The 26,302-nt window shown below is 41.5% G+C and overlaps 1 protein-coding gene across 4 annotated transcripts in view; it reads right to left on the bottom strand.

The window, feature by feature from the left end:
* Window positions 1-26,302, bottom strand: part of hectd1 (HECT domain containing 1) — a 46,821-nt gene that overhangs the window by 10,882 nt on the left and 9,637 nt on the right. Inside the window, exons 6-33 of one of the 4 annotated variants that reach the window (XM_086274022.1) lie at window positions 25,734-26,015; window positions 25,371-25,641; window positions 24,993-25,069; window positions 24,746-24,844; window positions 24,478-24,592; window positions 23,997-24,171; window positions 23,564-23,702; window positions 22,380-22,550; window positions 22,074-22,296; window positions 21,728-21,991; window positions 21,362-21,573; window positions 21,119-21,265; window positions 20,572-20,666; window positions 18,411-18,516; window positions 18,170-18,304; window positions 17,664-17,803; window positions 14,830-15,042; window positions 13,201-13,311; window positions 12,950-13,116; window positions 12,523-12,699; window positions 8,419-9,426; window positions 6,369-6,590; window positions 5,191-5,324; window positions 4,895-5,051; window positions 4,078-4,148; window positions 3,483-3,634; window positions 3,348-3,402; window positions 3,037-3,265 (exon numbers count right to left, since the gene is read on the bottom strand). In XM_086274022.1, coding sequence (XP_086130148.1) covers window positions 3,037-3,265; window positions 3,348-3,402; window positions 3,483-3,634; window positions 4,078-4,148; window positions 4,895-5,051; window positions 5,191-5,324; window positions 6,369-6,590; window positions 8,419-9,426; window positions 12,523-12,699; window positions 12,950-13,116; window positions 13,201-13,311; window positions 14,830-15,042; window positions 17,664-17,803; window positions 18,170-18,304; window positions 18,411-18,516; window positions 20,572-20,666; window positions 21,119-21,265; window positions 21,362-21,573; window positions 21,728-21,991; window positions 22,074-22,296; window positions 22,380-22,550; window positions 23,564-23,702; window positions 23,997-24,171; window positions 24,478-24,592; window positions 24,746-24,844; window positions 24,993-25,069; window positions 25,371-25,641; window positions 25,734-26,015 — 5,347 coding nt within the window. The remainder of the gene's footprint in view (window positions 1-3,036; window positions 3,266-3,347; window positions 3,403-3,482; window positions 3,635-4,077; window positions 4,149-4,894; window positions 5,052-5,190; window positions 5,325-6,368; window positions 6,591-8,418; window positions 9,427-12,522; window positions 12,700-12,949; window positions 13,117-13,200; window positions 13,312-14,829; window positions 15,043-17,663; window positions 17,804-18,169; window positions 18,305-18,410; window positions 18,517-20,571; window positions 20,667-21,118; window positions 21,266-21,361; window positions 21,574-21,727; window positions 21,992-22,073; window positions 22,297-22,379; window positions 22,551-23,563; window positions 23,703-23,996; window positions 24,172-24,477; window positions 24,593-24,745; window positions 24,845-24,992; window positions 25,070-25,370; window positions 25,642-25,733; window positions 26,016-26,302) is intronic. The other 3 variants (XM_086274023.1, XM_086274024.1, XM_086274025.1) reach the window with 3 other exon arrangements.

Below are 26,302 nucleotides of genomic sequence, written 5' to 3'. Positions count from 1 at the left end.
ACTAATGAAAAATGATGGAGGAAGTACATCAAGGTGGCTTGAAGTCAGTTTCATTCGACCAAGCAGAGCACTGATGTCCTGTAAGGTAACAGGAGTAAAAGAGGAGCAGGTATCAGAGGTAAGCAACGTGTCAGTGTGATACTGAGAGGATGATGGAGAAATATTAGACCTGACAGCAGCAACCTTATTAACAAAATAGTTTAAAAAGTCATTACAATCAGATTTAGTATAGACTGGTACATGAGGAATATCAGGAGAGACAATACTCTGGGATTTTTCTTTTTTGAAGCTATTAGATTAGCAAAATATTCCGTTCTGGCATTTTTTATCATGTCGTTAAGTGAGAAAATTGATTCCTTGAGATGTACCCTATGGACCTCAAGCTTGGAAGCCTTCCATAAACGTTCTAATTTGCGACAATATCTCCTAAAATTTCGAATACTTTCATTTATCCAAGGACAGAAATTTGAAGAAGAATGGACAACATTTAGTTTCAGAGGTGCCACCGTATCTAAAATAGATTTACATTGATTGTTAAAAGACAAAATAAGTGAATCCATATCATTTTGAGCCATGCGAGGGACAAACATGGCAGAAAACCTTCTAGCAGCATCCTGGTTTATAATCCGCCTTTGGATCATCAATTTAGGAGGTGAAGGATCCACGTAAAATGACAAATTAAAGAATATACAACTATGGTCACTCACATGGACATCTTCCACACATACATCATGTATATTTAAACCCAGGGAGAAAACAAGATCAAGAGTGTGGCCCTTCGTATGTGTGGGGCCAGAAACATGCTGCTTAAAGTTAAAAGACTCAGTGATAGTGATGAGCTCAGCAGCAGTGTTACAGGAAGCGTCATCAATATGAAGGTTTAAGTCTCCCAATATTACAACCTTCTCCAGTTTAATGATCGATGTCAGAAGGTCGTTAAATTCAGTTAGAAAGACCCCAGCAGGTCCAGGAGGTCGATAGATTAAAATACAGTAAAAGGTTTTCAGAGAACCGACCTTCATCATCTGTGACTCAAATGAAGAAAAGAAGTCCGAGGTCACCAGTTTGCATATGAGTTTGTCCTGGTAAACAGCAGCAAGTCCTCCACCACGTCCTAAAAGACGCGGAGTTCCAATGACAGAACAGCCAGACGGGCAGATTTCATTCAAGTGGACGTAATCCTTATTTTGCTGCCAAGTCTCAGTCAGACACATAAAATCTAGAGACTCTTTAATAAAAAGATCATTTAGAATAAATGATTTGTTCGTTATAGAGCGAACGTTAAGCAGGGCGAACCGAATTGATGACAGTTTATCTGCGGAATCTACAGCTGACTGCAGCGGTACTTGAATTAAACACCTGTGCAAACCTGTGGACCTGCCGGGCAGGGCGGCGACTCCAGAGTTGGGAAAAACCTTGATCGATGAGCAGACGTAGCTGTCACCAGCAAAACGGAAAATGGATGACGGACACAGAGTGAGCAAACTGCTTTCGAGCCATGGGGCTCGGGTCCCAGGCGGCGGCGTAACATCCCCAACAAAGGACAGGAGAGGAACTGGTCGCAGGCACCGAGAGTCACCCCACAGCCAAGCAGCTAGCCTCCGGTACCTTCTCCGTTTCACCTGGACGCCGGCCCTCGTTCCCCTTTTTCGTCTCTTGAGGGTGTAAATGCCACGGGTTGTGCACAGTAGCACGCAGTCAGGTGCGGAACACTCCAGAGGAGGAGGAAAGGTTTTTCTGTAGCTGTCCCAGCTGTCACAGTAGATCTCCATTGAGTCTTTGATGTTTAACAGTGTATCCCGATCATAAATTAAAGCAGCAGGAGAAACGTCAGAATACAAAAGAGCAAAAAGTGTCTCTTGACACACCAGGCGTGTTTGAAATAAAAATGAACTGAACTCTTTGTATGTTAAGCAACTCTTCTCCATGGCTGGTTGATCGACCAACAAGAGCACGAGTAAGAGTGGCCCACACAGTACCATATGCTTTATATCCTTTATATCCTCGATCTGGCAACAGACATGATGTTTGTAGCTCTCTACAGCCAGTGCATTGCCAATGGAGAATCATGCACAGTAGCCTCTGCTGACCACTGTTAATTAGCAGGAGGATTTATAGCTGATATTGACAAACATTGGCTCTGTTGACGTATTTATTGGCAATCAGCATTTTCTGATGTTTACGCACTGTGCTAAAGAAAAGGTCAAAGAGCTAAAAGACAGTTACACTTTTTTTTTTTAAATGAAGATTTTTGTTTTTCTTTGGGATAAAGTTGTCACATACTGTCACATATTCTCATTGTGTCATGCACTCTACAGTCATTTAAATAACATTTTTCTAATTCTACTCACCACTTAAAACACTTGTCATATTTTAACCATACATTGATACAATACCTGATAGTGGATATCACACTAAGTTTGCACTTAGGGGCTGACAGATTATAGTGGCTGATGTCAGATCACGCTGTGTTGTATTACTTGCTTTCTGCCATGCATGTGGAACAGACATAGTACAATACCCATAGTACGAGGATTTTACACCGTCACGTTTCCGTATTCCGTAGAAGCGTATTCACACCTGATGACCTGTGATAAGATATGTACAGCCTTGTCTGCACCCATACACCTCTGTCATCACAGTATTCCATCAGTTCTTACGTTCGTCACTTCTCTAAGAAGTCCTCTGCCAAGTCAGGCTAGATCACTGCTGCTAGTTAGCTCTTTTGTCTGTTGAATTAAAGCTAAGCTTAATTGTCCACGTTGTTCTTAGACAATCCTTAGGCAAAATTCTCATTTGCCTAAGGATTGTCCAACGCACCGTTCTCATTTACCCAATTTCATTCCAAATGCAGGTACTACATATAATCATTAATGTGGTTAAAGTGGAAATGTTGAATAAACTGTTTTGTTTTCATGTATTTTATAGTCCCAAAAGTCCCCAAAAATGCTACAGATTTAAGGAAAATGCGCGTGTACATTAGACCCAGTAGCATAAAAGCAGTGTGTTCCAGTGTGCAACTGAGTGTTTTCGTACCCTCCTGCAACGTGCGCGTGTTAGCAGCCGAGTCTCCTCCGATGATGTAGAGGATCCGCAGTAGCTGCAGGACATCCTCCACTCCACAGGCATTCTGGCTGCATCCTGCCTTCGCCTGCGCAACCTCCCTGGCACCGCCCAGAATCTCACTGCTCTGATTGGCTGAAACTGAACTGGGGCTCAGGCCACCAGAACGGCCCCCGACCCCAATGCTGTGTTCACAAAACTCCTGTGAAGAGGAACAGATCCGAGGTCAATGAAGAGACATCAGACATCCGTCAGACATAAAGAGAAAACTTGGACAGACTCACCATCTTTCCACTCTCCTTCTCTTTATCAGAGTCTTTCAGCTCTCTGTACATTATCCTGCATTAAAAACAGAAGTCAACAATTGTCCAAGACCTGTCAAATGCAGTAAAGTTTGCATCAGATGTCTCCTCTCTTACGTGTACGTGGGCTCCCAGATGCGCCTCAGTTTATCCGTCTTGACAGCTCCGTTGCAGGAGAGCTGCAGCAGCCGCTGGACATAGAAGAAGATGGTGGACCTGTAGTTGGTAAGAGGAAGCTCCACCTCCCGGGTTGTACCCAGCCCAGCCACCTGAACACACAGACAGGACAGATACAACAACTCTTTTCCAAAAATATACACGCAATAAAGGAAAAGGATAAATGATATAAAACTGAATATGTTCCTAAAATTATTTTGGTACCAATTAACTTTCATTTTAAATGCAACATGAGGGTATTTTTTGTTTGTTTGTTTGTTTGTTAAATCAACTACCATGGCAATTTTTGCACAGCACTGCAAAAATCTGAGGATACAAACGTGCTTAAACATTGTGACCATCCTGTGATCGCACAGACAGACTGATAGACTGGGCAAAAGAAAGAGTATTCTGTGGATGAATCACCAATGACAGCTGGGAAAGGAACTGACTGTATCCTACAAAATATACTCAAAGTCTTCTGCTGATTAAACTGAAATAATTATTTTAAGGGAAAAAAAAACATTTCATTTGAGCACCAAGTAATTTATCTTACCTTAAGGGTGAGAGCGAGGTGAGGAGAGGGAGCACACTCCACCTCCTCCTGAACCTCGGATCGAGGAGTCCCTGGACCAAGGGAGACAGAGAAACCCCTTTTTAAAAACATGGATGGAACATTACACTGCAGACCTTTCATAAAAGAGTTTATTATTCTTTGAAAGAATGATGATTTCCGATCTAACTAAGATCTCAAATAAACAACTGAACTCTGAAAAAGATTTCTACACCAGTAGTCAAAATTTCTGTGCAAGTTCTATAGCCTCAAGGATTCTTTCAGTCCTCATTTCCTGACTTGTATTTTTGGTTAAATATCTTCTATTTATACTACTCCATTAATATCCATAAATACTCTCTCTACCCGTTTCAGCCTTTAACATCAACAAGGTGTTAAACAGAATATGCTACATTGAGAAAACAAATCAGTTGGGTCCATCATAACATAGAACTTTTATTCAACAAAATGAAAAATGAACTTAAAACTAATTTCCTGTACTGCAATTATTAGTTCAGTGGTTGGTCAGATAAACAACAGGAGGCACCTGCCATTTAACTGATCACCAGTCCGTGTCATTAAAACGCCACAGAAGAATAGGATATGTGACATTAGAAGTAATATTTTTCTAATATTAATTACTGTTTAAATAAAATCATATTAGCATTGCTGCAGGACTATCACCGATCAGTTATGTTGCCGTGATGTCAAAGCTTTGACAACTAACAAAATAACAAATAAATGCCAACAACAGCATTTACAGAAACTAGCTGAAAGTCCTGTCATGAGCAAACACTTCCTCCTTTGCATTTTTTTTTACCTGGAGGAGGGATCTCCAGGTCTGTGGTCTGCTGGACATTGGTTCTTCCTGGTCGGGGGTCAAAGGCAGGAACCAGAGCAGAGAATTGCCTCTTTAGGACAAAGTCGTCATCCCATGTCCTCCTGCGTCCTCCTTTGGTCTCATACTCCTCCTCTTCCTGCAGAACAGCAGTGACATAGTCACCCCTCTGAAGGGCTTTTGTACAAAACATCCACAGCTACAGCGAGAGATCATCTTTGAATCATCGGGGGGAAAAAACCCAAATCTTTAAAATAAGCCCAGATCTATTTACGTACCAGGACCTCCTCATACTCTTGATCCTCCTGATTGTCATCTTCGTTCTCGTCATCATCGTCATCAGGCTCTGGGAGGTCCTCCTCATCGTCCAGCTCAGCCAACAGTGTGTTGGCACGGCAGCTGTCCAGAAAGTCTAAAGGGAGAGAAAATGAGCGGATGGACATGAAGTCGGTTAAACAACTGAGAATAAGGGAAAGAGGGGAAGATGGCGCTTGGCACACATGTTGATAAATTCTAGAAACATGAGCTTAGGTTTGGTTAATTCTGGTCCGGTTTATCCAAATCCAACCAGTTACTATACATATTATACAAAGACATGCAAAGACAGTCTTAAATGATCAATGTTTATGTGTTTTAATGATCTCTGCACGTTTTCTATTATAAAGATGTAACTGGTGTTATGACTTGTTCTAAAGAGCATGTACACACACAAGCAGGGAGGTAGTAACGTAGCGGTCCCCAACCTTTTTTGCGCCACGGACCGGTTTATGCCCGACAATATTTTCAGGGACCGGCCTTTAAGGTGTCGCGGATAAATACAACAAAATAAAACTAGTACCGGTACCGAAAAAAAGAAGATTTATTCATAACACACGTGAAAAGACCCAGGAAAACTGAGTTAACGATAAAAACGATAACAAACTAATGCTGAAAACCGAAAAAAGAAAAACCCTGAAAACCATACATTTCACACCTGAGCCTCAACTCTTGCGGCCCGGTACCAAACGACTCACGGACCGGTACCAGTCCGAGGCCCGGGGGTTGGGGACCGCTGTAGTAACGTGATCGTGAACCTGGGAACAAGTGTTAGTGTCACCGTTTGCCTTTAATAACTTTGCTTAAATATATGATTATGTTTAAAAGCAAAACTACTTGGTTTAAAGATTTGCGTCAAGATATGCATTGTAAGGGCTCACAGGACGAGAGCGAAACAACCTGTCTCCAAGATGCCAGTTGTTAAGATTTTCAAGGGGATTTTCACCATCAAGCTGAAAATGATTTCTATGTTTTTCTTTTCTGTTATATTTACAAATAAAATTAAGGCTAAGCTCTATGCTCCTATCTGCTAACTTTTACACAGTTCAGGTAACCAGTGTGCTGACTTATATGAGAGACAATAGGCAGCACAAGTTAGCTGAAGCAGGCTCAGTGAGTGAGTGAGAGTGTGGTCACCAACCATAGAGAGAGAACTCGGCCTCCTGGCCCGTGTCGCTCTCGCTGGATGTAGACGTCAGGCTGGTTGTAAGGGTGTTGCTTAGTAACTGGCCCACCGACAAACCCGTGGTGGCTGTGGCTACATTATTGCTGCTGGTTACTATGGAGGTGGACATGGTAACGGTGGAGGTGGTGCCAGTGGTGGTGAGGTTAGGAAAGCTCTGAGCACCCATGAGAGGAGAAGCTGCAAACAAACACACACACAAAAACAAACAAATGGTGGTTAGTTTGTCAGAAACCAAAGAAACAAAGCAGCAGGTGAAGCTCGTTATGCTCCAGTCATCTAACTGGAAACAGCTGATTGGCTGGAGGCAGCTCATGCGGTTTACCCAGTGATCCAGAGGAACGATCCTCCACATGTGGTCTGAGTAACTTTGGACTTAAAAATACTACGAGATAATATTTGAAGCTGAGAACAAGCATCTTCACACAGCCATTCAAACAGCAAACTCAGCTTACTGAATCGTGCCCTCTGAGTAAATAGTGCATCCGTTCCTAATTTTAAAAGCAATTCTAAACACACATCCTGTGGTCTCCGCCTCACTGACCCAGTTTGGGAACTTTATTTGTTACTAAGTGTCATTATTAGTTTGTGTAAAACTCTAATCCACTCCATTATTCATCTAGTACAGGGGTCAGCAAACCTGGGCACACGTGCCACAGCTGGCACGCCAAGGGTTAACTGATGGCACAACCATAGGGTGTTTTTTTGTTTTTATGGGCTGATGTTTTGTTTTTTTTGGGGTTTTTTTTCTTTTTTTTTGGGGGGGGGGGGGGGGGGGGGGTGTAACGGTATAAACAGTGAAAGGTGCTGGATTGGCCAGATGCTGGCCGATGTGTAAGAATAACTCAACTCAATAACATATGTATCTCTGTATTAACAAACATGCCATATTGACCCAGTTTATTTATTTTTTTAATTTATTTTTTTAAGGTTTCTCTCATGCACTACGGTGGGTTACCCAGTGCCGGTCCAGCAATGGACAATGGATTAAGTAAATGCTACAGTTGCATGTTTTACTATAAATTTGCTGATTTGTGATAATGACATACTAACACATTAACACATATGCCACACTCATGGAAAGTGCACTTAACTAGAAGGAAAAAATAAAAAAAAATGTTTTTATAAAAGAAAAAAAAAAAAAAAGGGAGAGAGAGAAAAGGATTTTTAAACTCCTGGTCTAGTGTAAGGGGCTTGGAAATAAAACCGTCTGGAGAAGAAGTTTCTCAGATGAGAGGTGAAACGTCTTCAAGCAACTTAAAGAAGTCCAGACGTAGTCTAAGGAGCTTGGAAAGAATAGCGTCTGGACTTCTTTAAGTTGCTTGAAGACGTTTCACCTCTCATCTGAGAAACTTCTTCTCCAGACACTTTTCTTTCCAAGCTCCTTAGACTACGATGACCTGGATGACTGAGAACCTTCACAGGCAATTCCTGGTCTACTTTGTGCAACGTTTTAGTGGAAGAAGTACTGCCACTGATTATTCTCAAAGCAGTAGGCTGTGGTTGGGCTGACTGCTGTGGTGGTTTCTATTATCGTCGACTCTAGGTAACACACCAACTGTGGACCTGAATTTTAAAACAATGAAATGATTAACATTTTAAACATGAGAATGAAATATGGAAAATTATTTTACCAAGATTACTAAAAATTGAAGAAGGTCCAGACAAAAAAAAAAAAAAAATGTTTTGAAGTATTACCCATGAGTTTGTTTTTTGCATTTTATACCGATCAGTGCATTTCAGAATCGGTGCCTGTGACGACTCATATATTGCTTTTGTGGCAAATATTTAATAAGTTATATGCACCATGTATCACCATTCAGCTGAACAATGTTGCCATACGCCCCAGCTCCAACTCAAAAGATAATTAGATTGTAATACTCAAGTTATTTACTTGCTGGCAGTACCCGTGATGTTCCGTGATAGTGGACTGAGGTGTAATACCAGTCTTTTAATGGTATGTTGTAAGAATATTGTAGTATTAGTGCAGTAATCCTGCTGTACTCACTGGCAGTACTCATGACGTTTCTGCCCAGCGTGTTGGTGTTGTTGTCGCTGCTGCTGCGGCTCAGGTTCATGTTATTTGTGGCATTGGTGCGCGACATGTTGGGTGCGCGGCGGACGAAGGACTCCATCAAGCTGGCCTCGCGAGATGACAAATTAGGGACGCTGGCACTGGAGCTCATGGGAGCGCCGGCAGCCAAGAGGGAGCTGACCGATAGCCGGGCATTAGCCACCGAGCACATAGGCCTCTGGGAAGGCGTGTCCTTGCTAGATGACTCCGACACCGAGCTGACATCAGGGGAGCTCACGCTCACTAGCCCCATGGAGATCGCTGTTGCCGGGTCAGTGGTGGCCATTGCTGTGGATGAGTCTTTGTTTCTGGTTTCATCTGCTGTGGTGGATGCATCACCAGTAAGTGTGCCTGAGCTGGATGCTGAACCAGATCCGCCCTCTGCTGCAGAGGACAGAACGACAATTGGCTCTTGCTGATGTCCATCAGAGCCAACCCCGCCTCCCATTACTCCTCCTATCCCGGTTCCTTGGTCAAGCACTAGCCCATCAGTTCTTCTCTCCAGTCGCAGACCTCCTGCACCTGGAAAACCAGCGGAGGAACTTAGGCTGATGTCAGAGGAGGAGGCGACACTGCAGACAGAGCTGCTGCTCCCCTTTCTGCTGGAGGAGCTGGCACCCCCAAGCGATGAGGCCCCGCCCTTATCAGGACAGTTATTTTTAACCAGACTGCTCCATGACTGCTGAAGCGAGGATGACGATGTGGAGGAGGAAGATGATGAGGTGGTGGTGGTGGTACCGCCGCCGCTCGCCGCCTGCGTCACAGAGGGTCCCACCGTGGTGGAGGCGGGGCCTGAAACAGTGGATGAGACAGGTTTGGGTGACGGCGCTGTGGCAGGCGACTCAGGGTCGTACCCTGGAGCAAGCTTGAGGTCAAACTTCCCTTCAGCGCCCATACGGTAAGAGTTAGAGCCGCCAGCATCCCAGGTTACATCAATCCAGCCTGGATGGACAGAGAGATGGGAGGGAGACGGACGGATAGATGTCAGAGACCCGAGAGAGAGACAGAGAAAGAGAGACAGTAAGAGAAGTAGACAGCAGAGAAGCAGCTTACAGTCAGAGCAGCTCCACACTGGGCCAGATCAAATACTTTACATGAAATATTGCTTTAGAGTCACAATGAAACAAAGCACTAACTAGCCTGAGAGAAAATATAGAATAGTATAGTGAGAGAAAATTACTATACTTGAGTGTTTTGTTTTGGGGGGTTTGTGGGTGTGGGTGTTAAAACATCTTTTGCCTGATAAAAAGAGTTGTTAACTGACTACCACATTCCCATCTTAGATCCAACAATGTGTCCAAATAACCAATTTTTAAAGAGGAAGGGATATTATTTTAACTAACCAATAACTATAGATAAACAGATTTTCATTAATATATCATTCTTTTTAAATCAACACTGACAAGTACATGTGCCATCATATGGTTTTCAGTTTTGTTTGTTTTGTTTTTTTGTTGTTGTTGCAGTTTTAGGAGTTGAGAGCCAAGCATTTGCTGAGCTACACTCCACAACAGTTAAATTTCCTCCAAGCTCTGTCAGTTTGCTTCCTTGGTCCTGTGGGGTCATCATTTACATGTCACAACTAGGAATAATGGGCAGGAAACTGAATCAAACCACGTACTGGCTCTTTAGAGCACTAGCTCTAGCATTGGCTCTGGGTTTGGTCAAGAGTTTTTTAAAGACAGATTGAACAGTTTTAACTACATTCCTCAAAAATAAATAAATAAAACTTAAAAAAATAAATAATTAACATTAACTAAATAATAAATAATAAGTGAATATTTGCTGTACTGTTTTTTACTTTATGCTGATAAATATACTAAATATTTAAGTGATGTTTCTTCAGTAGAGTTCACGCAATATAAACCTATTGAACCCATTTGTTCCTTCCTTTGTGTATTGTACAAACAAAATGTACAGAACATAAAATAACATTGCAAAAATATCATGTAATTCCCGATAAGGGTGCCATTTCATTTGATTTTAAAGAACAGCACACTCATTGATGTTGTCTGTTTAAATTTCTAATGTGGGGTTCTGGGTGCAGGTGGAGCAACAAGAGAGAAGAATATGGACATGATCATAGAAAATGACAAAGCAAAAGTAGAAAATACTTCTGGCAAATGCAAAGCATCAAAGATGAAAGGAATTAAACTCAAATAATGACAGTCATCTTGGCTTGTAATGATTTTTTTTTTTTAGAAAAAGAAATGGGGAAAAAATGGAGCTGCTGGTGGTGTATCCATTCGTTCAGCTCACTGAGATTGCATCAGATCTGGGTAAAAAATAAAGGTGAGAAGCACAAATGGGATAGGAAGAGAAAGGAAGAGGAGGAAAAGAACAGGAGAAGAAGAGAAGGAGGAGGAGGAGGAGGAGAGGATGTTTGCCCTTATCTGACTCTCCAGGTTAAATTGTAGAATTGCAATTTCTGGTTTTGAAGCCAAAAGGGAAGACTCCAGAAATCCTGAAACAAAATTATCTCTAAAATTTTTATGTCATTTTTCACTAATTTCACACCTTACAGAAAGAAAAGGGCCCATTTCTTTCAGTATGACTAGACATTCCACAATCTATCCACTCCAACACTAACCATTCCTCCCCATCTGGCCCTTTCAAAAACCACTCAGCTGGATATAATGTTGTTGCTTAAAGTTACAAAAAAACATTACAAACTAATTAAGTTATAACTCACTTGCCAGCTTCATCATGTCAGTTTTTGTTAGGGAAACTGACTAATGATGTGTACATGCGCAAGTTTCACCTACTTTAGCCAATTAGATAAGTTACCACAATCAGGGAGCTGTCCAATTATCCTAGATTCAACAATTCACACTCAACCCTTCATTCTAACAGCCTATCACAGACAGATTTAAACTGAAAGGTATTTATCTACAGAACACTTCCTAAATGCAGATTCCACTTGGCTGTTTACCTTTTACTGTAACCACAGTCCCCTGTGGAGATCAATTAAACCAGTGACATGTGCCTTGTGAACATGAAGCTAAATACAAGAAGAAAAAAAAGACACCGCTGACACATCATCCTTCTGACATCTCAAGGTGAAGAAGGGAGCAGGGAGAAAAGTGTAAACACAGTTGTTCAGTAACCTGCTGTGTTAAAACATATTTTACACAGTACAAAGACCTGGGTGGGGAGGCTGAAGCCAGGGTTTAGATTTTAGTTCCTGAAGACAGAAACAACAGGGCTGAGGCCTGTACTACAAAGCAGGATTTCATCTTACCCAGGTATCTTCAGGGTTAATCCTGGGTTTTCTGCACCACAAAGGTGGAGATCAACATGTATAAAGTCACTATCCACTGATCAATCAAGTCCTCAGATAATAGCAGCTTCTACTATCAACGTGTGCTGCTAGAAGAAGGGTCTAAGGTTTTGTGCCACATTTTCACTGATGCCTTTACAGCATGTCGTAAGTATGTTTAAGTGTTTTACCCATTTCGAAAATGTGTAAAATCTTGTTGTACTTTATTCTAATTCTAAGTCATCTTACACTGGTGGAGTTGCAGCCATAGAGCACAGAACACAAATCAAGAATACCTGTCTAATCACTAACCCTGTAAAGCCTGATGCCTGAAATAATTGCCAGAATATCCTAATTATTTGAAACTGGAGTGTTTATTGAACATTCTGATTTTTTTTTAAGTGTTATTAGTTAAGTGCATATTTGAGTTTTAATATGTATCATTTTGCTACATCTGGCATTTTTTGTGCAATTTATAGCTCACGGTAGCACTGCGTGTCTTAACTGTATTCATCAGGTGTCACTCGACACATGAAACCTCCCTTTTAGACTGGTCAGACATTATCGCCACCCCTTTCATGCGAACGCACAGGAGAAATAACAGGTTGAGCCCGCTTCATAGTACAGGCCCTGGACTCCTGCAAAACATTTTGGAAAATGCACTACAGCAGTTAAACCAGCCGGGATCCACCAGCTGTTGGGTAAACGGTGCATTGTTGTTGTTTTTTTCTTTTCTGTTCATCACTTTCTCTTTCATCTGGTATTGTGTGTTTGCTTACCATTGTGAGCCTCTCCAGTAATGGTGCCCTCTCCAGGTGGGTTTCCATCCTGGTCGCGCCACTTCCAGTCGATGCCCCGAACAACCCGTGCCCCTGGTACGATGTACTTCATCACCTGAGAACGAAACAGGCGGCGCTGGCGGCGAAGGTTTGCTTCTGCCTCCTTCACAGCTTTACCTGCAGGACAAAGAGGCAGCCAAATTAAAATCTCACATTTAACCAATTTGACAGTTACTTAGACAAAAAGCCAAAACAGCAAAAGAAAACAAATCAAACCCTGATAGAGGAGGAGCAGTAATGCAAGGCTTTAAGATAAGGTTCATAAAATGTTAAGCTACTGACATAATTTTCAAAAATGACACCAACAACTAAAATCCTCTGGTTGTCAATCACTAGAAGCAAACTGCAACTGAAGCAAAGTTCTCACCCAACTGGTCCTCACAGACTGCAGTGACATTGCCGTACAGCTCAAGTCCAGATAGTGACAGATAGTGTGTCTGGCCGCTGGCGTTCTTTCCCATCTGTTTAATTCTGATGTGCCTCCAGCCCTGCTTCTCTTCTTTAGATGGGTCCAGAGGCCACGTGGCTGTCGACCTGTGAAAACAGTTAGATAAAATTTCAACCATCTATGGACTTTGGTTATTCAGCAGTTTAAATGAATTTAGAGAAAAGTCTTACCCGGGTTCATTTAGGCTGCTGTCATCTACGTGGGTGTAAAGAGTCGTCCAGTTCTGACCATCTTTGGACACCTGAAAGACCCAGTTCCTCAACGCAGAGCGGCCATAACCCCTGCAGGAGGATTAATATTTTAAAAATTAGACATGCTAATTTCATATCTGCCATTTGTCAGGATCTGTGTATGTTAGTTATAGGATGCATAATGTCTTAAAGTCTACTTGTTTCTTCCCCCCTGCAGTTTCAGTGTTTTATTGCATGGAATGGATTAGATTTATCATCCAATATCTCTCAGGAGGTAGGCCCATTCTATTCAATAATGTCTCATTGTGTCATTCTGTTTAGGGCTGCCACTATTAAAATCGTCGACGACCAATTTAATAGTCGACGTGTCGTTTGAAGCTTTGTAAGATCCCAAAAGACGCAGGAATAAGTAGTAGCATTTAAGAGTGTAATAACGGACTGAAACAGAAGATGGCAGCACTGCGTGTACAAGGATGCCAGCTGCCGTTAAACCCCCAAGAGGTGTAGAATTGTTACCACACAACTTGGTCAGGTGGTATATTGGTTTTATTTCCTGATGTCTTCAGTAGTTTCTACACTACAACGTGAGGTAATAACTGGCAGACAACGTTTTATTTTTCTATACGACATAATCATGAAAAACGATGATGATGGCGATATTGATGCCAGTATGTTAGAAAAAATTAAGGGACGGGAGCATGTTTCTCACAAGGTTTCATCAACTCCTCTGTTAAGATTACTAATTGGTATGCTTAGTTTCTTGCTTGAAGACTTTTTATTGATTTTATCACAGCAAATACTTAGTGGGTTAGCAGACAGACTCTTGCTACAAAGCCATAATTAGAATTGCATGTAAATGGCTTTTTGGCAATAACTTGCTGAAATTAGCAGGGCCTTTTTTTCTAAAAATGGCTTTATCTGTACTCCAAAACAAATATATACTATACACGGGGTGATTTTGGCATGGATAACTTGCACATATATGGCACCATCATGAATAACCTTTGAACTATGTGTAGATCTTCTGTGTACTTCACAGAGGACCCTGCATAGATTTTTTTTTTTAACATTTTTTTTAGATTGCTCAAATTCAAGTCATTATTCTGGACCTAGTTTATAGATTTTAATGTTGCACTGATACTAGCGAATGCCTGAAAGAGTAATGCTGAAACTGCCATCAAGGCATAAGAAAAGATAAAAGAAAATGTAATCTCTTAGAGTACACAACTGTAATTACATTCAGATCTACTTGTGCATTAATGCCGTGGCAGTGACAAAAACTACAATTTACCCAGCCATTTGTTGGGGTTTTTTTTTAGCCTGGATTACGTTTTTAGCCGCCTTGTGTAGCTCAAGATTTGGCTCAGTTTTTACACTTGTAATCTGGTGCCAGACACAAGTAAACACCTAACTGAATATCTTGCATCTAAACTGATTAGCTTAGGATAATTTACGCCAGTTAGAGGCAATCAGACGTTGCCAACACCCAACATTCCTAGATAAACCAAAGTTAGATCTGGAGAGTAAATAGCACCTTCATGATATTTCAGATTCTATATTACCATCTAGATATATGTGTTACATCATATGATGCGCCCATCTTATTACCTGGCATGCCTCAGAGTGTATGCTGAGGGAATGACCCACAGGCCGAGGTCGATAGCAAACCAGGCATTCTTGTCGTCATTCGTGTGGCAATTCAGAGCAGAGCTATCCCGACTGAGAATGTCTTCCAGTCTCCCGTAGGGGAGATTCCGGCCCTCTGAAGAGGTCACCACCACTAGGCCATAAGCTGCGGGGTTCACCCACTCATAGGCAGTCCTGAAGAAAAAAAAATATTGGTTTACTGGGAAAGAAAACAAAAACAAAACAAAACTCCACTAAAGCTCCCCTAGCTCTAAATGTAAACATCTAAAACGTTGCATTACTTTTTAAAAGAACCGAAGGACTGAACAGAAAAGTGTGAAATATAGCATTTTACATTGATTGCAAGTATACAGAAAAATGATCACAAACCCTAGAAACTTGATTCTGTTTATCTGGACGTAGAGTTTTCATTGGGAGAAACATTTCATTACTCATCCAAGTGACTTCCTTCAGTCTGACCTGATGGCCCACTGTTAGTCAGTGGTGCTAATATCAGTCATTATGCAAATGTACCGTCTATAGGGCTTTGGAGCGCCCCCTCCCACCATGACAGTAGGCCAAACAGAGCACACGGAAGCGTCAGCTATGGTTCGTACGTACTGTGTTGTTGGTTGCAACGTTAGATCACACGATAGGGAAGGCAAGAAGCTGGAAATGGGCTCTCTTTTCATCGTTTCCCCTCCTGGAGGCAACGGGAGGGATCTCATGTATCCGATATTACTAAACGAAGACGTCAGGCTTGGATTGCAGCGGTGAGACTCGGACCGGCACGCAAGGCGAGTGCAACGAAAGTGAAAAAGAGCACCCATCGGAGGTAACCCCCACCCCAAAAACACAAAATTGTGCTCATTGTACGCTAATCTGCACATAAACTTCAGATGAATCACGCACCTGGAATACTGGTGTACATTTACCTTATGTGTATGCACTAATTTTATTTTACATGCTTTCATTATGCAGCTGCAGAGTATGAAGGTGTGCCCAGTGCAGAAGTAATAGATGAAGATCTGACAGAAGACCAACAACAAAATCACCATGTCACGGAGGCTGTGGACGGGAGTTACTTATATTATGTGAGGGTGAAGACACGACACTGCTTGATAGGAATGTTAAGGTGTGCTGTGTTTTGGTGAATATGTGCCCCAGTGTGGTCGTCAAACCAGGGCCAAATGAAACTTGCTGTTGTTGAATATTCATAAAACTGCTGTGTTGCATGTACAGTTCATTGTAAATAATTGTACTTTCTGTCAAGTGGTTTCAATAAAACAGAAATGAAAAGTACGTTTATTTTTTTATTCAAGACCTGTTCACATGTACTTAGCAAGTACATGTGCAGGTACACGTGAAATGCAAACTATTTACATGGCAACGCACAGCTGGCATCAATCGTGAATCGTTCATCTAGAGCAATTTGGGGGGCAGCTCCGGAGGAGAAGTCAATGTTGTGTGCAACCTCTAGCTGTATCTTGGTCATATGGTCAATATACTCACAACGTGGAGGCTTAAAAACAGCCAACGCTGACTCCATGGACAAGGTACACGAAAATATCGGAATAGGACAACGGCGGTAGGCTGTCTGGGTTTCCACTCCACTGCCTTATTTCATACGGGTCAACATTACAGATGCACGCTATTTTTTCCAAGTACCGTCTCTTGGCGTCTGGGCGCAATCGATCGCGATACATCCCTTTGTCTTTTGTGCTGATTTTAAGCATGGTTCTGCTTCCAACACAGTGTGTATGTTTTGATTTGTGGCTGCGGCGTGACATCAACTCCAAAGCCCTATAAGTGTGGGGGAACCTGCAGTCAGCTGAGACTGAAGAAGTCACTTAGGCTACGTCCACACTTATGCGTTTTTGTTTGAAAACCCATCGTTTTCTCTCCGTTTTGGCCTCCCGTCCACACTGAGACGGCGTTTTCCCCAAGGAAAAACACAGCGTTTTGAAAACGCTCTCGAAGATGCATACATTTCAAAACGGAGCTGTCCCGTCGCAGTGTGGACACTCCAAAACGCAGACTTTCTAAAACAATGGCGCATTTTTGTCATGTGATGCAGTCATGTGACCAATTAAACAGCAGTTGTTTTGTTTGCTCTAAATTTTGGCAGCCCTATTAAAGATTTAATATCAGTCTGTACATGCTCCAGATAGCTTTTCTTTAAATTATTTAATTCTCACTCGCTTTGGCAACTTTGTACTTTTGTGTTACTCGCAGCAACAACTCCACCTCATTGTTAGTCCATTTAAAAAACTCGGTGCTTTTCCTCGACCTTTTGCCGCGACGTTTCAACGAGCCGGAAAGTAAATAAACGGCAGACAGAAATGAGGTAGGTCAAATCTTCTTGCGCTTCACGCATGCGCAGTACTGGAAAGTAAGCGTTTTCGGCCGTTTCAATGTGGACGCACAACTCTCTGAAAACGCTAGTGTGGACGTGGAGCGTTTTCAGACGAAAATGCCGTTTTCAAATTTATCCGGACTAGTGTGCATGTAGACGAAACGTTTCTCATACTGAAAAAGCTAGGTCTAGATGAACAGAATCAACTTTCTAGGATTTCTTTATTTGGATGATTGAGCAAGCTATCAAGACAGTAACATAAACCATTTTAAAATCTGCTAATTTCTTTCTAAAATGTGTATGCTGAATAAAATGTAAGAGGAACACTAGTTTGACATGATATAACCACAAATTTGATAACATTAAATTTATACCTGCAGTGCAAGATGCAAATCATTTATGCAAATCAGCGATTACTAAGACTCATGTTAAATTTATAGCTAGCTGAAGTTGCTCTTACTTGGCGTTTGTTCCGACCCAATAGATGATACCATTTTCATCAAAATCGTGTTGGTGCCTGAAAGTGAAGGTCTGCCCTTCCCTCAGCTTCCGCACAAAGACAAAGGATGAGCGCTCGAAGTCGTACCACTGCTTTGCCACCTAGAGGAAGAAGAGGCCAAAGAGGAAGAGAGGAAGGGAAGTCAAAAATCATCTGGAATCAGGTTGATACACAACAAAAAAGTAAGATCAAAACACATTGGTTCCCAAAGGGGTTGGGGGTTCTTTTTCATGCTTTGGTTCTTTTTCATAAGAAAGAAAAAAATATGAAAAAGATTTTTTTTTCATAAAAAATCTTTTTTTCTTATGAAAAAAAGATTTAACGAAAGTCAGACTTGGGCATGCTGTCTGTGAACGGCCATAAATAAACTTGACTTAGAGTACCAAAAATGTGATTTTTTTTCCCCCGCACTGTCCAAGTATTTCCTAGCTGTATTTTGGTTGAATGCATTTTTAGTGTCTCCTCACCATCTTCAGCAGGTACTGCTCCAGAGACTCCACAGTTGCAAGTGGTTCCATCTTCAACATACGACCTGTCCGGTCGATCAGGGCCGTCTCTCCCGGCGCTCGCTCCAGCCGGAACCGCAATCTCCGTGTAAGAATCTAAAGCACAGAAACATATTTTATCACAGGCTGTGATTATGGCAAGCAACATTACTGAGAGCTTCTCCAAATAACACACCAGGACCTCGAACACACGTTGACTCACCTGCAGGTTGTATGAGGATCCCGGAGTGTCGTACAGGTGCAGAGGTAGGCGTTCTATTGACTCCAGGACAGCTATCAGTTTACGGATTAAGGCAACAGCTGGTCGGCTAAACACACACACAGAATCATTTATCAACTTTAATCAGTTCAAACAAAACATAGGCAGTTTAAACATCTTCGACAGTGCTATGTGACCAAGTAGAATCCAAGTGATAACTAAGGAGACTAAAGGATCCTTCAGTTCTTCATAATGATTTTATATTTCAGTCAAACTAGGCTGGAGACTACAGCGCAAACAAAATTACAGCAACTGTGTGTAATGAACTCGGGATTTCACTGCATTTGTCATTTTTGCTTTAAAAAATGTACACATTTAGAGTTGGGTAAATTTCTCAAATCTGAAACACAAAATCCTCCAGAAATAGTGACATAGTTGCAGCCTGATGGCTATATAACTGCAAAATAACAAATGCTTGGCAAGCTCGCTTCGATATGGGAATATAACCAGTAGGGCTTCCACAAACGATTATTTTGATAGTCAACTAGTCACCTATTATTTTTGCGAATAGTCAACTAATCAGATCATGCATCCATTAGATGTAAAACGTACAGCTTATTCCATCAGCATGCATCTGGTCATTCATATATATATATATATATATATATATATATATATATATATATATATATATATATATATATATATATATATATATATATATATATATATATATATTTTTTTTTTTTTTTTTTTTTTTTTATTTATTTATTTAAGGTCTGTGCTAACTAAAAATAAAGAAAGATGATAGTTTATTAAACTCAGTCGTCTGCTCTTTGCTCCCTAAAATTTAACAGGACATTGGAGTAAAATCTCTACCATCTCACACTTCTGTTTAATCAGTTTTCTGTTCGACATTTATTCAGCTGTGTAAAAACTGTAACTTTAATCTCAGCCAAACAGGAACAAATAAAACACTGAAAAAAAACAAACAATAAAATTTTTAAAAGTTATCTAAGTGACTTATATATCATGTTTAAACTGAGTAGCGAAAGCTCGCGGGGTGTTTGAAAACGATGTGCCGGGAGTCCGGTGTTCTTGCCAGATCTAGTGAGCCTTGAGCTGTTGGGTAAGAGAGGTCTCAGAAAACGTCGGAGCACTTTTGCAGATATTTGAAGTTTACACAGTTACCTTCTCACCTGAAAATATGTTAAAAGTTTATTTTGTGACCCAGGAACAGTCATAAGAGTAATATTAAAACTAAGTAGCTGCCGCCATTGTTGGAAACTGAAATTGCCTGGGCCGCACTATGAATCCCGGGATAGGTTGGGGCACGAAGGATACACCCGACCCATCCTTGAAATCTGGGGAAATGAAGGACGCATTTGGTCCCGTCGCTGTAACATAATCGGCCTACAAATGCAACCGCCAAAGGATATGGCCCCTGAATTTGTATACAGCTATAAGACTGGAGATTGCTGCTCCGCCATCTTCTGTTTCAGTCCGTTATTACACTCTTAAATCCTACTGCTTATACCTGCGTCTTTCGGGATCTTACAAAGCTTCAAACGACGCATCAACTATTAAATTTGTCGTTGCCGATTTTGATAGTAGACATAATCGTGACTAGTCGACAAATCGTGACAGCCCTAATAACCAGAATGCAACCAGCAGGCACTCCCTGCTTGCAAAGACAGGGACTGCTCAGTGCAGACCAACCCCGACTGTCTGCATTTATGCGTTTAGTAAAGCTTGTGATTGCCTTACAATCAGAAGTGATTGAGCAGTCAACACCCTCAACCTCTGGGCAACCAGCTGGTTACCTCAACTACTTGTAATTGTTCTCGTGATCACCAGGCAACCACAGACTTTGTCCTAGTCCGAGGGAGGTTGCCATCCTATTTGTACTCTAGTGTGACTAAGCTATCACTTTTTTAGTTGTCATTCTGACTAACTTTGTCTGCCCTTTGTCATTCTCTGTATATCTTTTCTCTTTAAATCAAATTTTTTGGGTCTACTTCATGTAGAAATGTCCTCATTTATGTCCATCTTTCTTTTCCTTGTCTCTGTTTGAACAAACAACAAGTATACTGTCCTATAAATCATTATGCATAAGAGTGCTTTGTTTTCATTTATCGAATTCAGAATATGAGCATGACATTACCTTTCATCATCTTCATTCTCGCTGAAAGCCGCCTTAAAGACATTGATTCTTTCCATTAAAGGCTTACAATCATGTTTCAGGTCCAGTTCCACACTCTACACAGAAGCATAAGACATGTCAAATTTTCATCTTTAAGGACAGGGGTGGTCCCCCTTCACCTCTAGAACTAGCATGAATTCAAAAACATTCCTCAGATTTTGATCCATATTGACACGACAGCACCATGCAACTAATACAGATCTATCATCTACACATCCAGCCACATCAACTGTAACTGGACCCACACAAGAAGTAGATACGCAGTATTAACTTGTAAATAAAATTTTTTTTTTTTGTGTGTGTGTGTGTGTGTGTGTGTGTGTGTGTGTGTGTGTGTGTATATTATTTATATATATATATATATATATATATATATATATATATATATATATATATATATAAAACAAAATATAAAATATACTAATTAAGGCCTTTGAAAACCAGTACCTTAGAATATTTCAATAAAGAATAAATAATCAGATGAATGAGAGATTTAGAATTAGCTCACATTGTTAAGGACTGTAAACAGAGCCTGGACCAAGCCACTGCTACACATCTCATACGGAGAAATCGTGTTTTCATCCTTCAAAACTACAATCAGGTTTTCCAGAGCCGTTTTCATCAGGTCCCTCCAAGTGTTCTCCCCTTCAATACACTGTTAACAATATAAGTCATAAGCATGTAAGCATTTACATTACTGTTTATTGTTGCAATCCAATGAGAGTCTGTCTACTAATGTGTACTTGTGTACCTGTCTGTTGGTGTGCAGCTCCCAAGCAGACTCCAGCTGTGTTGAAATGTTCCGGAGAGTAACCACCACTCCTCTGGGCATGCTTTCTACAGCTTTGAAATGATCATCATATAGCTCTCTTGCCATACTTTTCACCTTCTGCTTTGTCTTCTCCAGTTTTGACTTTAATTTCCTGCCTCGCTTCCCCGTCCAACCAGTCACAAACTCTGAGCCTACTCAGGCACATGCGAACACACACAAAGACACACGAAAATGAGACATTTAACAACGCTGCTGAACACGTTTGTAAATTTCAACGGGAAGAATATTTTCCTTTGTTTGATAGCTTACCTGTATACATTTTGCTTATTAGACAATGAGACTCACCCAAGGATGTTTCTGCTGTGAAAGAGTGCTTGGTTCCTCTGTTAGACTCAAAGACAAAGCCAGGCAGGTCTTCCTTCAGGATGGTGGCCTGCTGCCCATCTGAGTTGTGGATAGCAATCTCTCCATCCTTCAGGCAGGTCAGAGACCAGTTCCCTACGGTCAGCTTGGTGGGGCCAACACTGGACAAGATGGGCTGACTGGCTGTTACTGGCTTCACCTGACTCCGTGCCCGCTGTAGCTTCTCCAAGAACTCGCTGCGAGACTCTGCAGCCCAAAAGAGATGGACCATTGTCAGCAGAACAAAATGACAGATATGCAAGTGCATTATAAGCATGTTAACTCATACCGGAGCTGTCCGATCCCCCTTCTGGACTTCCGCTGGAGTACATGGTGGCTAGCTTCCCATCCAGGATGAACCTGAACCAGCCATTGGAGCCATTGGAGAGCTCAAGGGCAGCAGCGTCAGACCAGATGTAGAGACAGTCCCTGCCTCTGATGATGGACCAGTCCCTCCAGTGGTATGGCTTCCCCTGCTGGATCTCCCTAGCATCCTCCTGCACCTCTTCCTCCTGCGAGAAAAATGTGTATATATGATATACACATACTGAAGACTAAATCTTAAGCTTCATCTCATCGTCCTCTCGGTGTATACCTTCTCAGGTTTTGCTTCATCCTCGTTCTCATCATCAGATGCTGGTCCAGCCAAAGTCGACACCTTGTTGATGACGCCTAGTCGAGCCAGCTGGTCAAGGAAAACATCTCCACCCTTATCCACCAGATCCCTTATGATCTGCAGAGCCAGAAGGTGACCGTCGTCATCGTCCTGACACAGGGAGAGAGAGAAAGCAAGAAAACATTTTATCATATCCCTCCTTAAAAGAAGAAAAAAGATTTAGGACATATGTGTCTGGCTAAAATACATGTAGTGTGTAGGCATGCTTAGACTGTCACATAACAGTACGACATCATGGTGAAAAATGTTGGTTTTTTTTGTTTTTTTTAAGAAGATCAACCTCAGGTAAAACATCATGTCTTGTGGTCAAAACACTAAAGTGGTTCCTTAGTCTTTATCATCCCTGTGTTGCACATCTTTGCATCTCTATTTCCTCAGGCTGTCTAGAGTGGGGAAGAAGCTGCGTTAACCATAACACACTGCTCAGAAATGTGACACTACTTTATAAAGAGTTGAGAGACTTTGAACAAGATCTGGGATGCCACATTAGTGAATATACATTACAAAAAATTAAATTAAATTAAATAAAAACTACAAAGGAAAACCTTTCCCTGTTCAAAAACACAAACATGGACAACAGATTTGGAATCAGACTGCTGGTAAATGAAACATACACTGCTGAAACAGAACATTGAAATGCAGGATAAGATAGCGGACTTGAAGAACTGTGATGGAAAAAAATAACCTCCAGATCTATGGCGTAGCCGAAAAAAAAGGATTTAAAACTTAGAGTTAGTTAACATAACATGTAATTAACTGTGGGAGGTAGCCCAGCTTCGTTGAGAAAATTCACACAGCCTTAATCAGCTGAAGGAGAAATGCTCACCACTGGACCACTGTGCTGTGTGGCACTCAAGCACCCAAAACCATGTAAGTCAATGTGATCATCACCTTTCGGCCTTTGTAGTATATACACGGCAGCGTTTGAATAATTGTAATTAATTAATTTAATTAAGCATCTGCTTAAGCTAGTGTTCATTCTCTGTTGGGCTAAAATTTGATCTATTCCAACTAGGTATGTCCTGCTAAGATTCTGGGTTTTGGAAGGTTTGACAAATAAGACCCAAAAGGATGTCTGTGTCTGTGTATTTGAGTGTTTGTACCTCTTGATCGAGGACAGTAGCTGTGATCTCCACCAGCACCGTGGGCAAGTTATGTCCCGCCTCGCTGTCACACACCTCCTTCAGCAGCACTTCGCTGCTATAGTGAACCATTTTCCTGATCAAAGCCAGACTAGCTTTCCTGAAAACCATCAAAATAGAAACATGCAACTTCATTTTTCTAGTGAGAACTCCCAGCCTGGTTTTAATTATAGACAGCAGTTCCTTTTATGTCCACTTCTGCTCCTTTAATTAAGATTTGCACTGGACATAGTAGTGAAGTTTGATTCAGAACAGAAAGAACACAATGTAATATGATTCGATTAACTCATGTAAATTCGACAATATTTAAAGTTTATCTGATGTAGCCTAGTAAACAATGGTAAATTAAGGTGAATGAATGGCTGCTGCAGAGTGCTTAGACACTGTCATTTACCTAATAGAAGGCAGCATGGTATGCTGAAATGTTTGTGCAAAAACAGGCAGAAGTCTCTTTAGGTAGATAGGAGCCATTTCTGGGTCTCCTTTGGGTTCACTGCCCTCCTCCTCCTCTTTGTTAAGATCTTTCTTCTTCTTGTCATCACTCTTGTTCACTGGACACATCCAGTCTCCTGAAACACACAGATTGTTTGCCTTTCGAGACCGATAGACATTTGTGCATCACTCTCTGTCAGCAAAACCAAGTGCAGGTAAGCATAAAGCACATCTACTGTAGGTGCAAAGGGCCTGGTTAATTGGGTTAATTTCAGTTTGTTGTTTTTTTAGACATTGCAAGGAAACTTTAGTTTTTGGCATAAGAAAGGCAAAAGTGCAAAATTAACACAAGTCAGAGACAGAAAAGGCACGTTACAATGAAATGATATAGCAGCGGAACCAGCAATAGCAGTAGTGGTCTTGCATAGACCTGGTTTACTTACCAGGAGACTGCAGTATAGCTACAACTTCACTGTGTCCCCTCTCCCTAGCCTTGTCCAGAGGTGTTTTTCCATCCTCATCCCTCAGGTCAGGGTTGGCCCCATGACGCAGGAGAGTCTGCACACACACATTACAAAGGAAGCAATGCGCAAAAAAAAAAAAAAATTAAAATCAGTCAACAAAACACATTACTCCAGAAAAAAAAATGTTTCAGAAACTGGACTACTGCAGGACTAAACGTGCATTTCATCCTTAGCTTTCGTGTGTTACCTTGGCTACTTGCGGGCGTCCAAAACAGGCAGCATAGTGCAGTGACGATGACCTCTGACCTCTATTGACATCTGCTCCTCTCTCACAAAGAAACTCAACCTACAACAACAGACAGTTGGTGAAACTGAAATTAAATAATACACGGATAACAATTTGTAATAGTATTAAACTGAAAAACTAATATCATTGTCAGTTAGATGTTCTTCAGTTAATTTAGTCCAGATTAAATGGCAAGTTTTATCGTTACCATTTCTTGCGTGCCGAAAGCTGAAGCCCAGTTGAGCAGCGTCTGTCCGACATCATCCATAAAGTTCACCTCAAATGCTACAAAACAACATTCCATTATTACCGATAACGCACACACACACACAAACAACCTTCAGCAAAACACCACCTGTTTTCTACCTAATTTCACTGAAGTTTAACCTGTCAATACGTTTAAAGCCTATACTTTTGAAGCCAACTTTAAAACCAAGTTCTATTATTTTTTTTGTAATACATATGCAAATATATAACAGTCTAGCTGATATGATTACAAAGTTAAAAGGAAGTGTGATGAAATTTTTCCAAACTATCAACACTCAGACTCATGGCTTCTGTAATATTTATTAGTTTGCATCATCACCTCCAGTGTCAATGGCATCGATGAGAGCATCTGTGTCCTTGCTACGGATACAGTCGATGAGCTGTCGGTGTGATCTCTCCCCAGAACTGTCCAGACGTCGCAGCCCTGGGATCCTGCCCGTCGACCCTGCTGTGGACTTTGGCAGCGCTTTTCGCCCCTCAAACAGGAGCACCAGCAGGAGGTCAACCAGCCGCATGGTGTCCAGTACACAGCGCTCATCTCCTCCCAGCGCTGACTCCATCGAATCGGGCAGTGCTGAACGCAACAAGTCCTGGACACCCAGAAAGAGAACATTTAATGTTGATCAGACTTCTTACTTAATAAAGTAATAAATACATCTTCATTCAAGGTGTTTTGACCTACATGTGTCACTAGCGGAGACCCCCTGCAGAGTGTTGACAGCAGGCTGACAATGGTAGACACCTGGTTGCTCAATTTCGAGTCAGAAGCCGAGGGGCCTGCACCTGCTGAAGGCCGGCCTGGCTTGCAGGAAGATGCGGGGCCTGACACTGTCCCTCCAGCAGCCGCCATGCGGGACAGCAGCTCCTCTGTCAAGCCATGTTTGGCTAAAGGGGCAGGGTCTACACCACGACGTGTGAACCGGTCAGCCAGTGAGGCAAAGCAGCGCAAAGCACCGTCTGACACCTGCAGGAGAGGAGAGTTTTGAGTTATAGCATATTCAGCCTGAACAAGGTTAAAGATCTAGCAATGCTTTTCACAATTTTCCCTCTTTAATGAGCTTCTAAAAGGAAATTCGAGTTATTAATGTTCCAACACAGTACCTTTTAAACAAAACATTATAATTTAATTAGTTCTAAAAGTCCCACTACTTCTTTCTTTAAATCATTTTTCTCAGAGGCACAAAGCTATAGTCTCTGTGTTGAAGCTAGGAGTTGGTACAGCATTAGGAGAGAACAAAAACCTAATCTTTC

This window comes from Aulonocara sp. 'chitande type north' Nkhata Bay, linkage group LG19 (assembly GCF_057382095.1).
Source record: "Aulonocara sp. 'chitande type north' Nkhata Bay isolate Kocher_YH1m ecotype deep benthic linkage group LG19, A_spYH_male_GT1.1, whole genome shotgun sequence".
Classification (NCBI taxonomy): domain Eukaryota; kingdom Metazoa; phylum Chordata; class Actinopteri; order Cichliformes; family Cichlidae; genus Aulonocara; species Aulonocara sp. 'chitande type north' Nkhata Bay.
Note: the sequence above shows the minus strand (reverse complement) of the source record. Positions and strands in the feature narration are given on the sequence as shown.